We start from the raw sequence: 19,047 nt of genomic DNA, 5'->3' as shown, positions 1-19,047 counted from the left end.
GGTTTCACAGAGCTGTGTACCATGATGTCCAATTCCCTGTCCTGAGTTCATAGTTTAATTACAACCTTTTTATATGTATGAGGAGTAAATGTTGCCATGTCACTGCTCAATCCCCTTTCTGGATTTTAAATAACTATAAAATATTTCAGAGTAGAAGCCGTGTTAGTCTGTATCCGCAAAAAGAACATCCGAAGAAGTGGGCTGTAGTCCACGAAAGCTTATGCTCTAATAAATTTGTTAGTCTCTAAGGTGCCACAAATACTCCTGTTCTTCTTTTTGCGGATACAGACTAACACGGCTGTTACTCTGAAACTTGTCATGAATAGAAAAAAATGCCTCCAGCTGACTCCGGGGACATGTTTGAGATTTCAAAGCCAGAAGGGACCATTGTGATCATCTTGTCTGTATAGCACAGGCTTGTAGAACATACCCCCAAAATTATTCCTAGGGCAGATCTTTTAGGGAAACATCCAACCTTAATTTAAACTTTCTCAGGGATGAAGAATCCTCCAAGACCCTTGCTAAGTTGTTCCAGTGGTTAATTACTCCCACCCTTTAATAATTTATACTTTATTTCAAGTCAGAATTTCTTTAACTTCAGCTTCCAGACATTGGACCATGTTACACCTCTGTATGCTAGGCGGAAAGGACTATTATTAAATATTCGTTCCTCATGCAGGTACTTACAGACTGTTATCAAGTCACCATTTGACAATCTTTGTTACGCTAAATAGATTGAGATCTTTGTGTCTATCACTGTAAGGCAGGTTTTCTAATCTTTTACTAATTCTTCTGATTCTTCTCTGAATCCTCTTCAGTGTATCAACATCCATCCTTAATCCTGGACATCAGAACTGGACACAGGATTCCAGCAGCAGTTGCACCAGTGCCAAATACAGAGGTAAAATAACTGTGCTCCTGCTCCTTGAGATTCCCCTCGTTATCATCCCAGGATCTGATTGGCCGTTTTGGCCACAGGATTGCACTGGGAGCTCACGTTTAGATTATTATCCCTTCACATCCCAAAATCTTCTTCAGAATCACTGTGCTTCCCTCAATAGTCCCCCATCACGTAAGGATCACCTACATTCTTTGTTCCTAGTTGTATATATGGCCATATTAAAACATGTATTTTTTACTTTGACCCAGTTTACCAAACAATCCAGAGTGCTCTGAATCAGTGACCTGTCCTCTTCCTTATTTACGATTCCCCAATCTTTGTGTCATCAGCAAACTTCATTGATATTCAGACATGAGAAGGGTTAGCAGTTGAATTTCTTTTCTCAGTTAAAACCTGTAATTTTTGTCTGCAAGAAATTGTCTCACCAAAAGACACAGGAGAAGTAACAGAGGTGCAGCCTGTAGCCCTAAAAACAAAGAGCCTTGTGACCCTCATGCCCATTCCTTTGAGCACAAAGTCATAGCCTAGAACAATAACTGATTCCCTCTAGTCCTGCAATATCCTGTGACGGGGTGCCCAGTACTACACAGAAGAGTCTAGAGGACAGTGAAACATTGACTCGGTGACCGCATGGCATTGTGTTTTCTGTAGGATTCTCAATCCCACTCCTCCTGTCTGTGCTAGCACTTTGGGTAGGGTTTCACAGACCTGTGTATCATGATGTCCAATTCCCTGTCCTGAGTTCATAGTTTAATTACAACCCTTTTATATGTATGAGGAGTAAATGTTGCCATGTCACTGCTCAATCCCCTTTCTGGATTTTAAATAACTATAAAATATTTATCGTACCTATTTGTTACAAAGTGTGTAACTCCCCTCTTTGTGCTTCTCTCCCTTCATAGGCACCTTGAGCATTTCTAATTCCTATCAACACATCGACCACATCATGGCAGCTTTCAACCTATCCCCTTTTGACCCTTCAACATTCTTCCTAACAGGCATCCCTGGCCTGGAAGCTGCCCATATCTGGATTTCCATCCCTTTCTCTATGTTCTACATTATCAGCCTATTGGGAAATTTCACAATTCTGTTTGTTGTAAGCAAAGAGCAGACCCTGCACAAGCCAATGTACTTGCTGCTCTGCATGCTGGCACTCACAGACATTGGCATGTCTACCTCCGTTGTGCCAAAGGCACTGTGTATATTTTGGTTCAATTTGACCAGTATTACTGTAGGCGGCTGCCTCACGCAGATGTTCTTCCTTCATGCAATTTCTGCTATGCAGTCAGCCCTCCTTGTGACAATGGCCTTCGATCGCTACATTGCCATATGTAACCCCCTGAGATATGCCACCACCCTCACCAACACACGGATAGCTAAGCTAAGTCTAGTGGGTTTGATAAGAGCTGTTCTCTTTGTTCTGCCCCTGCCTCTGTTCCTGAGCAGGCAGCCATTCTGTGCCAACCACATTATCCCAAACACATACTGCGATCACATAGCTGTTGCAAAGATTTCATGTGGGGATACCACAGTCAACAGGATGTACGCCTTGGTGGTAGGGCTTGTATGCACTGGGTTAGACCTGACACTCATTGCCCTGTCCTACATTCTGATAATCAGGGCCCTCTTCAGAATATCCTCAAAGAAAACCCACCAGAAAGCCCTCAACACCTGCACAGCCCACATTTTTGTGATGTTGATGTTTTATCCTCCCTTCATCTTCTCTTCTCTGACACATCGGTATGGTCAGGGCATTGCTCCCCACATTCACATCATGTTGGGCAATCTCTATTTTGTTGCCCCCCCCATACTCAACCCTATCATTTATGGGGCCAAAACCAAAGAGCTTCGTGACAAAGTGTGCAAATACAGCTACAGAAGGTGATTGCCTGAGGCCACTGACTTTAAACACGCATGACAAAAGGGGGAAAGACTACCTCCCAGTTAATCAAGGGTACTCTGTCCCAGTTCGGCTTAGCTTAGCATTGTGGAAGTTGAAAGTCTGAGAAGCTCCTCAAGTCTAACATCTTATCACTCCATCACCAAGCACAGCTCTCTCTGCTGCTCACTTTCCTCTCTCGGACCATCACCTGTTCTCTTTGAGTCACCATTTCCATGACTTCTAGACTACCAGAAAATATTGCAGCTTTCTGAAACAAGGTGGCTTGCGATTAGAGCCTGTTTGAACAGGGTTCTTAATGAGGTTGATGAACTGAAGCTTTGTTTTCTGATAGCCAAAGACAAAGAACACAACTACAGTGGTGAATTTTTAAATCATATGTACAGTGATCCGGTGAACAAAATTTACCTGATATTTCTATGGCCAATCCATCAGAAAGCATGGAGGATAAACCAAATGTTTCTATTGGAAAGTGCTTATACAAGAAGACTGCTGCAGGAATTGAGGATATTCTACTAGTGATTATTAGTGAAAGTTGTGAAATTGTGTTTTTGAGAACTGGACTGTATTACTCTGGATTTGAGGGGTGTTTACCCCACATTGAGGTGAAGCCAATTGCAACAAGAGGGAATACACTCAACCACTATGAGTTAATACAATAGAACACCACATAGTTCAGGGTTATTTGGAAAGCAGCCTTTTAGAGACAAGGTTAAAATCTAGCTGGCAGTTTCTGCTCATCAGAATGGGGGCAGTGGACAGACTAGTAAATAAGTGAGAATTGAAGAATATAAATGCCTAGATGCCTAGAGTCTAGATGCCTGTGATATTAGAAGTTTATTGTAAGTTAGGAATAGTGATGGTCCAGTGGTGTCACTATGGATTTTGTAAAAGTTACAGAAGATTAGCTAATACGGTGCACTTTGGAGCAGTCATTTGAAGCCATCTTGAGAAACCTTTTCCCTCACACCCTTTCACCCCAGCAGCTGAGCAACTGACCACTGCAAATCTGCTGTTAATTACTCTATACGGTTCCAGACTGTTCTAAACCAATTCCTTATGTCTGTGTGTGCTTCAGCCTAATGAACTGCGGTGTTAGACAAGACAAAATTGCTGTGTTCCTATTGATTGATTCCTGACACTGCCTGGAGTGAAATACTTAAGTTGACCATTCTGGGCTTTCTCAAAAATCTGTTCAAGGGACCGCTTGGTTAAACTATAACATTGCCTGGGAGTCCAATAACTTAACACTTGGCGCAATTGATTTTGGATTCGCTTTCAGCTGGAACTTTCAAAATACACACAAACCATTCCCATTGTCCAAGATCTGAATAGTAGGTGTCAACATTTCATTTTGCAGTTTGTGAAACAGATGATATAGAGATTGCCAGCAAACATTCAGGTGATTGCCTCACTTTCACATCCTAGATTGGCTGATAACTCATTCCTGTCATTGTATTGTGGTGAAGAATTTTGCCTATGGTTCACTGGCCTCATACTCAGAACAGCCAAGTAGAGCAGTTTTGGGTTGAAGGTCTCGAACCACTGGATGCGGCTGGGGACAAAGACTTTAATGAACTTGGCTTCTTTGCTCTTTCGTTGCTATTGCTAGTTTTTAGCAACACTGCAGGCAAAAGACTGTTTTCTCCCAGGAACCTGATTAAAAAAAATACTACGAACAAGATGCAAGAGGAACTTTTAGAAAACATTCCTCATGTTTGGGCTTACAGGCAATGACACAAAATATGATGTGAAGAGTTTGCATCAATGGAGGAAATGTTTGCACTGCATGACGAGCAGCAGAAGCAGTCTAATTCCGACAAAAAACCAGCAAGGCTGAAATGTTGTCTTTTAACAAACTCATTCAACACATAATATGGTGACTTTCTACCATCACTGAATGCAATTAGAAATATATAATATAATAATGTCATTGATGTTTTTACACTACATAAGTTTGGGGCTCATTTGGGGCTATTTTAACACTATTATTCACCTGTTTTTTTGCTTTGAAACACCTGCCAACCATCAACCGAGATACAATCAAGAACTGGGGCTTTGACTCTGAATTTCAGTGTCATTTCGTAGATTTGTTGCTAATGTGGACAAACTCCTGCTGGGGCTTGTATCTTCTTTTTTTTTTAAATCAAATCTGTAGTAGGTATGTAATGAAAGCCTTCGTTTGTTTTTTGACATATAGACGAATGTCTGAATTAAAAAACAACAACAACAACTTAGTTTCAAGAAATAAATGGGGTGACTCTTAGGTTACTTTTTACCTTATTTTGGGGCTATAAATGCAGTAGAATTCTAGCAAACCACCTCAAGCGGAGCTGGAGTCAGCACAGCAGCAGCCAGAAACACAAGGGCCAGATAGAAGGAGCCCAGAAGGAGAGCTGGGCTTGAGGCAGAGCTGGGGAGCTGCAGCTCCAACAGACCAGAACTGGGACCTGGGTCTGCACAGACCTGCTGCACCAACGGGGAGCCAGGGATGAGCTACAGTGGGGAGCTGTGGGGCCAGAACCAGGATAGCTGATGCCGGCCGGGCCACAAGTAACATGGCAGCCGAGAACAATGAGAAGTGGGGAGAGCAAGGTGGGGCCATGGGCAGGGAGACGTCACCAGACAAGAGGGCCTTGAAGGCTGGACTGAGAAGTTTGGATATGGGGTGGGCAGTTGCTGGGGAGAAGCGTCCTGTCACCTAGACCCTCAGGGCATGTGGCCACTGTTTGAACAAGTCTCACTGCAGCGCAGCCAGGGCCTGGGCAGGAGGCCTGGGATGTGTGAGGAACAGGCTGCAAACTTTTCTTACGTCCCAGGGACAGCTGTTCGTGATGTTTCCATGCCCACAGACCGGGGCTCCTTGTTACCTTGAATCTTTCCCATTTTTTTCTTATTATTTTACAGTTGCTGTTTAATAAAATATATTTGGTTTGAACTTAATGTGGTAATCAGTGGTTCAGGGAAGCATCCAATGTGAAGAGAGTACCCCAGAGTGGGGACACCCTAGTCCCAGTCCTAAGTGACCAGAATGAGACGGGTTTATCCTCCCAGTAATCTTGGGCCCAGCCATGTCACTATTACATAAGAATATAAGAACGGCCATACTGGGTCAGACCAAATCAAGCCTAGTATCCTGTCCTCTGACAGTGGCCAATGGCAGGTACCCCAAAGGGAATGAACAGACAGGTTATCATCAAGTGTTCCATACCCTGTCACCCAATCCCAGCTTCTGGCAAACAGAGGCTAGGGACACAATCCCTGCCCATCCTGGCTAATAGCCATTGATGGACCTATCCTCCATGAATGTATCTAGCTCCCTTTTAAACCCAGTTATAATATTGGCCTTCACAACACCGTCTGGCAAGGAGTTCCAGAGATTGACAGTGCGTTGCATGAAAAATACTTTGTGTTTGTTTTAAACCTGCTACCTATTAATTTCGTTTGGTGGCCCCTTGTTCTTGTATTATGAGAAGGAGTGAATAATACTTCCTTGTTTACTTTCTCTCTACCACTCATGATTTTATAGACCTCTACGATATCCCCCGTTAGTCGCCTCTTTTCCAAGCTGAAAAGTCCCAGTTTTATTAATCTTTCCTCATACAGAAGCTATTCTATACCCCTAATCATTTTTGTTGCCCTTTTCTGAACCTTTTCCAATTCCAATATATCTTTTTTGAGATGGGGCGACCGCATCTGCAGGCAGTATTCAAGGTGGGGGCGTACCATGGATTTATATAGAGGCAATATGATATTTTCTGTCTTATTATCTATCCCCTTTTTGGTGATTCCCAATATTCTGTTCATTTTTTGACTGCCACTGCACAGTGAGTGGATGATTTCAGAGAACTATCCACAATGACGCCAAGGTCTCTTTCTTGAGTCTTAACAGCTAATTTAGACCCCTCCAATTTATATACACCTCTACCCCGATATAACACGACCCGATATAACTCGAATTCGGATATAACGCGGTAAAGGAGTGCTCCGCGGGGCAGGGCTGCGCACTCCGGTGGATCAAAGCAAGTTCGATACAACGTGGTTTCACCTATAACACGGTAAGATTTTTTGGCTCCCAAGGGCAGCGTTCTATTGGGGTAGAGGGGTATATGTAGTTGGGAATATGTTTTCTAATGTGCTTTACTTCTATCATTTGACTCTTCCAAAAGCCTAGGAGGGGATCTTCCTCATAACCTCATTGTGAAACTGCACCCCATATTCTTCAGAGTTACAGAATTAGGACGTAATTATGATACATTTTGTACAAGATGTGTCTTGTCAGGTGTCATTGGAAAACTGATGATTTGGTGAAAAGGATGTTCCTATTGTGGGCATGTATCATTTTTGTATCCGAAGTTATGAATATTGATTATGTATCTGTATTTCAAGTTCTGACCCCAGCAGAGAACACCTACCTAAAAGGCCACCATACTGAAATGGCCCCAGCACAATGCATCAGGGAAACTCCGTGACTGTTCCCTTTTAAAATGTGGGATACCATGTGAGATGGACTCCAGGCCATTTTGGGCTGGGGACTGGTGAATGAATCACACAGTGAGTGGACAAATCCCATTGTCCCACTTGTGACGCAGAATAGCACAACCCTAATCTGCATCCATTTTTGAAATGTCACAGTATTCAAATTTGATGCTTTCCCGATGCAGAGAGTTGATGAACTATTAGAACAGTTTGAGCTGCCACTTTAGACCTCACAGATGGAAACTGGCAAATACCTTTGATGCCAGAATGCTGGGAGAAGAAAGCACTTCGGCTTGCATCAATTCAAGATCATATCATTTGGCCTCCACAGGGTGGCAGTGACTTTTCAAGGGCTAATGGGCTGGATATTACAACTGCATGGGGCATATGCATCATTACACTGCTCCGATGAATTGAAATGGGTTTCGGTCACGTAACTGGTGGTGGCATTCCCACACATAGTGCATTACACACAGAAAAGAAAGTCATCGCCAATTGCTAGGCTGCACAATCAGCAAGACACTGTTTGCCCTGACAATCTGAGCTCCTGGTATTTGCGAATCATTTCTTCGCTCCCACATGAGACTCTCAAGCTGCAGTTCTCCAGGGTCTATTTTCTGCTCTTCCTACTGCTTACGGAGTCGAGGGAATTGTCTGGGAGTTCTGCCAACCTGAGAGTCTGCAGGGACTGTACAGGGAAATCATAAAGGTCACTGTCCAGCACGCTGAGTGTCAGAGACGTGAGATTCATATGCTGATACTGCAACAAGAAAGCAGAGCCCTGGGTAAGGAGATTTCCTCTCTGCTGAGTGGTATTTTGGTGAGTGGCTTGTTTCTGCCCTAAAGTTAGTGCTGAGGGCTGAGGCAGGGATCCAAGGTTCAAATCAAGAACCATCTGGGCAGGAATTCACCAGCACAGTGACTTGAACTGTTTTATTGTCAGAAACAACCAGAGATTTGCCTGGCATAATTGGAACGATAAATGTATTGGAAATAGATCAGACTTTTTTTTAAGATCAGTTCCTTGTGTCTTACTGTGTCCTTCTATCTGTCTCAGTAACTCTCTTTCTTTGGGTGGAATCATTTTTCCTCTTGATCGCTCAAGTTTTCCAATTCAGCAACTTCACTGTGCTGTGAGGTAGTACAGCCAAAGCCTCTGCAGTGGGTCTCTGTGCTACCAGAGAGTTCACAACAAGAATTGCGTACACAGGAGTTCTCAGATTCTGCTGTCACGTTCTGCCATCAGCGGATCTCTCCTTCAGACTCATTCAGCACCCTAACACAATGGTGCTCTCTGTAGCAGGACCTGAAGCCATGATTATCACAGCCGAAAGTTAAATAGGTTAAAAGGTGAAATCTTTGCCCCATTGAGATCACCCTAAATCCACATCTAGGAACTTAAATAAATGACCTGTTTACACCAATCATGAGCCTTCAGTGACTTCAACTGGAGTTGTCCCATGGCTTCTAAGGATCAGTGAGCTCATTTGGACCAAAGAAGAACTGACGTGTGAGGAGAGTTGCTAAAATCTCAAACTCACAGGCTTAGAGGTTCAAAACAATTAGTATAAACAATATTTTCAGGGATAGAGAGGGATCTGCTCTCTCCGTGCCCCTGCATCTCTGGTTCTGGAGAAGATGAGGAGAACCAATATGAATAAAAATAAAAGCATGTTTCTGGCTTAGAGGAAACAAGGCAGTGCTGGGAATCTCACCGAGGGAGGTCCAGGAATGCACAGTCTTTGTGTGTCTGTGTCTGTGTGTGTGTGCACTTGATGGAGTGGGGGGAGGAGGGCATGATAGCGGGATATGCTGTCTCTATATCAGTGGCCAAGAGCCCTGAAACCGGGCAAAATATTGAATTCGCATCCTTCCTAATGCACAGACCAAAGAGGCATTGAGCTCTGTTGAGCACAAAGTCATAACCCAGCAGGATAATGTCTGTTTCCATGGCAGACACTTGGCTCCTTTCCAACTAGGAATGGCCTCGGGGGTCAGACCTATGGTCCATCTAGTCCATTTTCCTCTCTCCGACCGTGACAGCCACAGCTGCTGCAGAAGATGTAAGAAACCCAGTAGCAGGTGGATGGGGACAGTGACTTGACCATCATGAGGCATCATCCTAACACCTAACCGCTAGAGATTGGCTTGTGCCCTGAAACACATGGGCGTATAGACTTTCCAAAATATTTATTCAGCTGTAAGTAATGTAACTGGATACTCACTATCCATGTAAATGTCCAAACCCTTCCTGATTCTTGCTTATCTCGTGACCTCAACTACCACTTGTGGTAAGGAGTTCCTCAGTCTACTTAAGCATTGAGTGAAGCAAAAATTCTTTATTTATCTGTTTTGATTTTGCCGTGTTTCAGTATAATTGAATGTCCACTTGATCTTGTGTTATGAGATATGGAGAACACAGTCTCAATCTGCCCTCTAACAGTCAGTATTTTATAGACTTTTCTTGTGTCCCCTCTTATTCATCTCCTTTGTAAAGGTAACAATCCCAGTCTTTTCAACCTCTTTCCATATCAGTTTCCCCCGGCCCTTGATCATTCTCATTGCCTTCCCTGAACCCCTCTAGGTCTACAATATCCTGTGTGAGAAGGGTGCCCAATACTACCCAGAGGAGACGACAGGAGGGTGAAACATTGACTGACTGATCTCATGACACTGTATTTTCTGTATGATTCCCCATCCCACTCTTCCTAGATCTCAATGTTTTGCTTAGTTTCTGTCCATGCTTGCACTGTGAACAGGGTTTCACAGAGCTGTGTACCATTATGCCCAGATCCCTGTCATGAGCTCATACAGTTACATTAGAATCTTGTAAGGTTTTAGGCATACACATTGGCATACACATTGCAGTTATTAACACGAAAGTTTATTTGCCATCATGTTGTCCATTGACCTGGCTTGGTTAGCTCCCTCTGAGGACTTCTCTGGACTTGACTATAACTGAAATAATCTCTATAAATGTTCCTATCTACTCCTTGCCCCCCATTTCTAGATGGTTAATATAATAAATATTTTATATTTAACTTTATTATTTGTTATAAAGTGTGTAACCCCCCTTGCAGTGCTTCTCTCCCTTCACAGGCAGCTTGAACATTTTGGAGCCCGATCGACACACTGAGAACTTCATGGCAGCTTTCAACCTCACCCCCTCTGAGCCTTCAACATTCATCCTAATGGGCATCCCTGGCCTGGAAGCTGCCCATATCTGGATTTCCATCCCTTTCGCTTCGCTCTACGTTGTTGGCCTGTTGGAAAATGTTACGCTTCTGTTTGTTGTAAGCAAAGAGCAGACCCTGCACAAGCCAATGTACCTGCTGCTCTGCATGCTGGCACTCACAGATATCGCCACATCTACCTCCGTCGTTCCAAAGGCACTGTGTATATTTTGGTTCAATTTGAAAGGCATTACTGTGGGTGGCTGCCTCACCCAGATGTTCTTCCTTCACACAGTTGCTGTTATGCACTCAACCATCCTTGTGACAATGGCCTTCGATCGCTACATTGCCATATGTAACCCTCTGAGATACGCCACCATCCTCACCAAAGGACGAATAGCTAAGCTAGGGTTTCTAGGTTTGATCAAAGCTGTTCTCTTCATTCTGCCTATGCCCCTTCTCCTGAACACATTGCCATTCTGTTCCAACCACGTTATCCCCCACACGCACTGCGAACCTATAGCTGTGGCAAAGATATCGTGTGGGGATATTACAGTCAACAGGATGTATGGCTTAGTGATAGTGTTTGTAGTTGTAGGGTTAGACCTGATGTTCATTGCCCTGTCCTATGGTCTAATCATCAGGGCCCTCCTCAGAATATCCTCCAAGAAAGCCTACCAGAAAGCCCTCAACACCTGCACAGCCCACATCTGTGTGATGATTACGTATTATACTTCCGGCTTCTTCTCCCCTCTCATACAACGATTCGGTCAGGGCATTGCTCCCCATGTTCACATCCTATTGGCTGACCTCTATTTCCTCATCCCCCCCATGCTCAACCCTATTATTTATGGGGTCAAAACCAAAGAGCTTCGTGACAAAGTGGGCAAATACACCTGCAGAATGTGATCGCCTGGGACATTGAAATTAGCCTTTACAAGAGGGGGGAAGACTATCTCCTTGATAATCAAGGGTGCTCTGTCCCAGTTTGACTGAACTCAGCATTGTGGAAGTTCACAGTCTGAGAAGTTCCTCACACCTAATCTCTCATCACTCCATTATGCAGCACTGCTCTCTCCCTTGCTGAATTCCCTCTCTCTGACCATCGCCTGACTTCTTTGAGCATGACCCATCAGCCCCCACCCTCTATCCCCCGTCACCTGGCTTTTCTGTAACTCTTACATTACCAACTCTTAGCTGCTACTGCAGCTTTCTGAAGCAAGGTGGTTTTCCATTAGTTCCTGTGTGAACAGGGTTCTTGATCAGTTTGATCAACAGAAGCTGCAGTTTGAGATAGGCGACGACAAAATTAAGAAACTGTCATTTGTACAGTGATACGATGAGTGAAATGTACCTGATTTTTTCTACTTCCAATCCTTAACGAAACCTGGAGGATAAACCAAATAAAGGCTAACTGTAGCAAACTGAATGCAATTAGAAATAAATAATATAATGATGCTGTAGTTGTTTTTTCATTACAAATGTTTTGGGCTACGTTGGGGCTTTTTTTAATGCCATTTTTTGAAGGAAACACCTGCCAGCCCTTAGTCAAGATACAAGTACCAGGATTTTGAGTTTGATTGTCATCTCATAGGTGTGTTGCTAATGTGAATAAAATCCTGCTGGGGCTTGTAGCTTTTTTTTTTTTTAATCAAATCTGTAGTAGGGGTGTAATGAAAGCTTTCATTTGTTATTTTATGTCTAGACAAATGTGTTAATAAAAAAACCTTTCTTTGAAAAAAAGGGATGGGGCTACTTTCAGGTGAGTTGTGAAATGACTTTGGGCTTCTAATGCAGTGGAAATCTGGCAAGATCCGGAAGGGCCAGAGAAGCAGCCCAACAGGCAGAGTGGGGACCTGCAGCCGGAGCAGCAGACAAGAACGGGTACTGGGTCAGCCCAGACCGGCAGCTCCAAAGGGAGCCAGGGCTGAGCTACAGCGGGGAGCTGCGGGGCCAGAGCCAGGATAGAAGATGCCGGCTGTGCCACAAGTAACACAGCAGCCGAGAGCAATGAGCAGCTAGGGAGAGCAAGGTGGGGCCATGGGATGAGGGCCCAGCAAAGGGAGATGTCTCTTGACAGGAGGGCCTTCAAGGTCCCACTCAGGGGAGGGGACGGGACTTGAACCCAATGTGAGGGCGGGTGTTGGGAAAAAGGGCCCTGCCACCTAAAATCTGTAGGCTCTGCTGACCTTCTGTACCAGTGAGTGCCACTCACAGTATCTTGTGGATATCTTCATTATACAAACTCCCTCCCGCCCCGCCATCTTGGTCACTGTTTCAATTATCTTTGCTGGGCTTCCGTGGCAACACCCTGATAGGACGTACAGGGGCACAGCAATTGTCCCAGGCTGTCTGCAAATGACTGAAGGCCAAAGGCAGAAATGATACAAATAGTGGAAAGTGTATTTGGTATGTGTGATAGGTGCTGGTCCGTCAAGGTATAATGCTACACCTGTTCCACTTAGCTCATGATGGGAGAAGTTCCTTTGCAAATAGAATCTCTAAAAACTTTACGGGTTTTTCTTTTTTTAAAAGACAGACCTGTCCTCGCTTACAGACAACCCCCCAACCTAAAGCAAATACTCACCAGCAACCACACATCACTGAACACTAGCACTTCTTCTCACTCCCAGCTCCTTACAAGCCCCCTCACTAAGTGAACTGAGGTCCTTTTAAAACCAGGCGCCCTGATTAGCCTCCCTGTCTTAATTGATTCTAGTAGCTTCTTAATTTCGCAAAAATGCCAGCTATCATTTAAAAAAAGACAGGTTTCAGAGTAGCAGCCGTGTTAGTCTGTATCCGCAAAAAGAAGAACAGGAGTACTTGTGGCACCTTAGAGACGAAAATTTCCTGTGCAAGCAGAGGCAAAAAATTAAAAAAAAAAAGAAAACGAAAAAAAGAAAACAAAACAAAACAAAACAAAAACAATTAAATCACTAAAACAACAGGAAATAATTAAAAGGGGGAAATTCTCCATATAATAGCCCAATTTGGCCAGTATTAAAAGCTTCAGAAAAATTAAAATTGACAGTGAATTTTAAACAAATTAATAAAGCTACCCCTGCCTTGGCACCAATACTAGCAAATTTACCTCAAGTAATATGCAGTAAATAAAATAATAAACAAAGAAAAAAATAAAGTGGGTACCTAAAAAACTCCAAAGAGAACAAATCATTAACCTGTGTCACTCTATGGCCCACCAAAAAAAAAAAAACTCTTTTAAAGGCAAAACAAATTAAAATAAGGCCTAAGGTGCAAAAAAATGTTTAAAAAATTTGTTAAAAACTGCATAAGATGTGCAGCAAATAAAAATAAACCACCAAATTCAAAACCCTTGTTGCACCAAAAAACTGTAGGGCCATATAGTAAAATACAAGTTCATTATATTAATAAATTGCCTACTCCCCACCCCCAAATCAGTATTTATTAGTAATAATAAATTCTTTTTCTAAACGGGTAAAGGCAATTCCAATCAGAAATCATACTGAGGAAACTACCACTAAGAAGTTCTGGGAAGTAGTGTTCATTAAATATTAAACGCCAAAAGTAATTGATTCAGATAATGGACCACATTTTATATAAAAGAAAAACAGTTAAAAATTTATTAAAAGCGTTAAAAGTAAGGGAACAACTACATATCCCCTATCATCCTCAATCGTCAAAAACAGTAAATAAATAAACCAAACTATTAAAAAAGCCCTACGCAAACTTATTCCAAAATCTGGCAAAAATTAAAACATGATATGGAAACAAATAATATATTTGTTTGACACATTTATACTTTAGGACATGATTTTTTGATGATAATTTTAAATACATTATTTTTAATGTTTTATAATTTACTGTTTTGAGCTACATAGATTCATAGATTCTAGGACAGGAAGGGACCTCGAGAGGTCATCGAGTCCAGTCCCCTGCCTGCATGGCAGGACCAAATACCATCTAGACCATCCCTGATAGTCATTTATCTAACCTACTCTTAAATATCTCCAGTGATGGAGATTCCACAACCTGCCTAGGCAATTTATTCCAGTGTTTAACCACCCTGACAGTTAGGAACTTTTTCCTAATGTCCAACCTAGACCTCCCTTGCTGCAGTTTAAACCCATTGCTTCTGGTTCTATCCTTAGAGGCTAAAGTGAACAAGTTTTCTCCCTCCTCCTTATGACACCCTTTTAAATACCTGAAGAATGTATATAGGGTTTTTTTGTTTTTTTGTTTTTTTTTTGCTTTTTTAATGGCATTAGTTAGTTAAACTTTATTTTGTTAAGTTTTATTGGTAATTTTTTTACCCATTGGGTAACTGGCACCTTTTATGGGGGAGGGAGGTATAATAAAGGGTTTTATAATTTTATAGGCCTTTTAAAGAGAATTTGATAAGGTTGGTAGCCAGTACCCAATTGATTACTATTTTGGATGGCTGCCAACACCTTGTGGAGTTTTAATGCTAGCCTTTACTGGCAAGTGGTAAGGTCTTTTGCGGGCCCCCACCTTCTGTTCTCCAAGTGCCAGAGTGGGGAAACAGCCTTGACAACATCTATTACTATTTCTCCTCTGAATTTCATCAGTCTGGCTGGGATAATGTTAATACCTGTAGCCTTTCCATTCTTGAGTGATTTCACAGCTCTCTCCACTTCTTCACACAGTATTGGAAAGTCATCCTCCTTTGTTGAATCGGGCTATCAAGGACACTAGTATCTCCATTTGTCTGGTGGTTGAATATATTGGAACAGTAGTTTGTCCATCTATTGATGATGTCCTTTGTAATTTTTCACAAGCTGGGCTAGGCACTGTTTTTGAAATGAAGGATTCCCGACATACGTTAAAGCTGTATAAGATGGGGTGTGACATTATTTAATGTCCTCATTCTTCACAAAAGAGAGCTCCTGGATACAGCTGAAGAACAACGACTGATCTGGGGGAAGAGCTGGTCCCAGGTTAAAAGGATTTCTAGCTGGTGTTTGGAAACCTTGAGGACTGCTTGTATCACCAGCCATAGTGAGAAATTGCTTATTCATATCCAATGTATCTTGTATATTAGGCTCAGTTTCCAGTTTTACATCTGTCAGTCTTTAAGGTGCCACAGGGACGATCGAGGGACGTGATCGTTCCCCTTTATTCGACATTGGTGAGGCCTCATCTGGAATACTGTGTCCAGTTTTGGGCCCCACACTACAAGAAGGATGTGGAGAAATTGGAAAGAGTCCAGCGGAGAGCAACAAAAATTATTAGGGGTCTGGAGCACATGACTTATGAGGAGAGGCTGAGGGAACTGGGATTGTTTAGTCTCCAGAAGAGAAGAATGAGGGGGGATTTGATAGCAGCCTTCAACTACCTGAAGGGGGGTTCCAAAGAGGATGGAGCTCGGCTGTTCTCAGTGGTGGCAGATGATAGAACAAGGTGCAATGGTCTCAAGTTGCAGTGGGGGAGGTCCAGGTTGGATATCAGGAAAAACTATTTCACTAGGAGGGTGGTGAAACACTGGAATGCGTTACCTAGGGAGGTGGTGGAATCTCCTTCTTTGGAGGTTTTTAAGGCCCGGCTTGACAAAGCCCTGGCTGGGATGATTTAGCTGGGAATTGGTCCTGCTTTGAGCAGGGGGTTGGACTAGATGACCTCTTGAGGTCCCTTCCAACTCTGATATTCTATGATTCTATGATTCTATGACAGGACTCTCTGTTGCTTTTTACAGATCCAGACTAGCACGGCTACCCCTCTGATACTTTCCAGTTTTGTTACTTGCTAGGTTATCAGCTTGATTTACTTGCTATCGTTTTTAGTTAAACTTATTTTTACTTTATCTAAATCAGTGTGCCTTTGAGTGAAGTGTCTGGGGAACATCTCAGCTTCGTTAACACAGGCTAGTGGCAAATCGTTCCAATATTAAGGGGCGGGCAAATCTATGTACAGATCCCTGTGCAGTGCAAGACAGTATAATTTTGGGTTTATACTCCAGTGGAGGGTGTGAGCCTGGGGAGGTAGGAAATTGGCTGATGTCTGGTGTTTGTATTTTGGTGGCATATGTAAGCCCTCAGATAGCTCTGGTTGGGTGTTACAGGGCCTGAAGAGGCTGAATTAGCAACAAAACTTGTACACCCTTCAGCTTGCATAAATTCAGGATCATACCATTTTTCCTCCACATGGTGGCAGTGACTTTTCCGAGGATAATGCAAAGTACATTACAACTGCATGGGCGGTTGGACTGGGATGTTGCTACAATCAATTGAATATGTTCTTTTTTACCTGTATCTTGTGGCAGCATTCCCAAGCATAGTGCAGATGGCAGCACATTACACACAGAAAAGAAAGCCATCCTCAATTGCTAGGCTGAACAGTCTGCAAGACTCAGTTTGCCGTGACAGTCTGAGCCCTTGTTATTGGCAAATCATTTATTCCCTCCCGGGGGAGGCTCTCAGGCTAACGTTCTCTGGGTCTATTTTCTGCTCGACCCGCTGCTCATGGAGCTGAGGGAATTGCCTGGGAGTCCTGGCCAATCTGAGAGCCCACAGGGACTGTACAGGAGAATCATAAAGGTCGCTGTCTAGTGCTCCAAGTCTCAGATATGTGAGATTCATACACTGATTCTCAGGACTCTGCTTTTCTGTCGCCATAAGATGATTTCCTCTCTCTGATGAGCGGGACTGCGGTGAGTTGTCTGGTTCTACATTAAAGTTAGTGCTATGGGCTCCAGGGTCCAAGTCAAGAACGATCTGGGAAGGAATTCACTAGCACAGTGACGTGAACTGTTTAGTATCAGAGGGGTAGCCAAGTTAGTCTGGATCTGTCAAAGCAGCAAAGAGTCCTGTGGCACCTTATAGACTAACAGACATATTGGACCATGAGCTTTCGTGGGTGCCACAGGACTCTTTGCTGCTTTGAACTGTTTAGTATTGTCAGAAACACCAATGGATTTACCTGGCAACATTGGAACTACACATGTATTGGAAATAGCTTAGACAAATATTTGTTTTTAAGATCAGTTCCTTGTCTCATCCTGGGTCCTTCTATCTGTCTCAATAGCTTCCTTTTGGGGGCTGTGTGGTTTTTCCAATTCAGCAACTTCACTGAGCTGTTAGGTAATACAGCCAAAGCCTCTGCAAAGGGTATTTGTGTTACCAAAGAGTTCACAACAAGAAAGGGCCACATACTGGCAAATTTCTGCTGTGATATTCTGCCTGCACAGGGTTACTGCAAATTGGCACAGGCTTCCCTGAGAGGAAAATCAGGCCCCATGTGTTTTGCAATCCCCATTTTTCATGCCTGGTCTCAGAACGCCAAGTAAACTGGGGGTTTCCTTCAGACTCTTTCTGCACCCTAACAGAATAGCAGCATCCGAAGCCATGATTTTCACAGCTCGGCGCCAAACGTTATACACCAAGAGTGAATCTGGTCCCATTGAAATCAATGGCTAAAAGGTTCAAAACAATCAGGTTAACAATTTTTTCAGGGAGGAGAGGGGTCTTCTCTCTGTGTTCCCCAGCATCTCTGGGTCTGGAGAGGACAAGAAGCGCCAAAAGGCAGTACAAATAAAAACATGTTTCTGGCGTAGAGGAAACCAGGCAGTGTTGGAAAGCTCACCAGGAGAAGTCCAGGAATGCACAGTGCTCTGTGTGTATGTGGGGTGGGAAAGTAGTGGAATGTGCGGTAGCCAGATCACAGCGTCACAGCCCTAAAACCAGGTGAAATAGGGACTGGACATCCTGTATAATGCATAGACCAAAGAGGCGTAACAAGGCCTCCTGGGGTGGGGCGTGTATCATACTGTAACAGAACGTGGACCTCACTGTAGCAGACTGTCTCTGACACCGTTCCCACATCCTGACCATCCCTCCTCATGTGGGCAACCCCACTACAGACTTGTGGCAACATCAGCAGTGGCCAACATGGAAAAGCAGCCTCAGGAAGGGGTGTCTGGGTTTCTAACGGGCTGCAATGCATTAAAGCTTTGTGTCATTTTGAGGCAGAGTTACTCAAACTGTCCTCTCTCCCTCCCGCCGGGTCTGTCCCTCTCTCCTTCCCTGCACAGGCAGAGCTGCTGCTGGGATTCCCTTGACCCCAGAAAGGCAGTTCAGGCTGATCTCCCCCTTTTCCCAGGTGCAGGCAGACACCGAGTTTAACCCAGTTTGAAGAGATATTTCTGTGAGCTCTCACTGTGGGGTCTGGCAATTGGTTTTGCTCCTGGGTGAGGTGTATCACTGTGTGGTATGTCAGGAAGCTGTGGGGGTGGGAAACATACATGTGGCCATCACTGGGGATTCTGGGGCAAGGAGTGAGATGTACCCGGGCAGGCAGGCGGTAATGAGCATTACACGGGCAGGGAGCAGGCTGTGCACAGAGAAGCTGGGGTTTGCTGCTTCAATCTCCCATCATACGCTGACCCCCAGCCATACTCTCCTTCCCCATCCCAGAGTGCCCCAATTCCAAAAGCACGCTCGTTGCCAGTGTCTTCTGCATGCTCCCCAGTCATCCCTGGCTCCCACAAGCTCCAAATCGCCCCACAGTCCCCACAGCTCTTCCTTTGCAGGGGGTGAGGTGCCTCCAGTCACACCTCCTCCACTGGCTGGGGGGTAATCAGTGACTGTGTCTCACCAGTG

General features: G+C 43.8%; 2 protein-coding genes across 2 annotated transcripts; both read left to right on the top strand.

Moving 5' to 3' along the window:
* Positions 1-1,847: 1,847 nt before the first annotated feature.
* LOC135984383 (olfactory receptor 52D1-like) lies at positions 1,848-2,786 on the top strand. Its single transcript, XM_065599446.1, has one exon. It carries the CDS (start codon positions 1,848-1,850, stop codon positions 2,784-2,786), a length of 939 nt encoding a protein of 312 aa, XP_065455518.1.
* Positions 2,787-10,423: 7,637 nt separating this feature from the next.
* On the top strand, positions 10,424-11,362 carry LOC135984382 (olfactory receptor 52P1-like). The gene has a single exon (XM_065599440.1). It carries the CDS (start codon positions 10,424-10,426, stop codon positions 11,360-11,362), a length of 939 nt encoding a protein of 312 aa, XP_065455512.1.
* Positions 11,363-19,047: the final 7,685 nt, after the last annotated feature.

Source organism: Chrysemys picta, chromosome 1 (assembly GCF_011386835.1).
Source record: "Chrysemys picta bellii isolate R12L10 chromosome 1, ASM1138683v2, whole genome shotgun sequence".
In the NCBI taxonomy this organism is placed as follows: Eukaryota; Metazoa; Chordata; order Testudines; family Emydidae; genus Chrysemys; species Chrysemys picta.
The sequence above is the reverse complement of the archived record's forward strand: the minus strand, read 5'-3'. Positions and strand labels throughout refer to the sequence as shown.

Bases quoted from the DNA above. Each gene is read 5' to 3' on its own strand.
- LOC135984383 (XM_065599446.1), top strand. From the start codon at position 1,848: ATGGCAGCTTTCAACCTATCCCCTTTTGACCCTTCAACATTCTTCCTA.
- LOC135984382 (XM_065599440.1), top strand. From the start codon at position 10,424: ATGGCAGCTTTCAACCTCACCCCCTCTGAGCCTTCAACATTCATCCTA.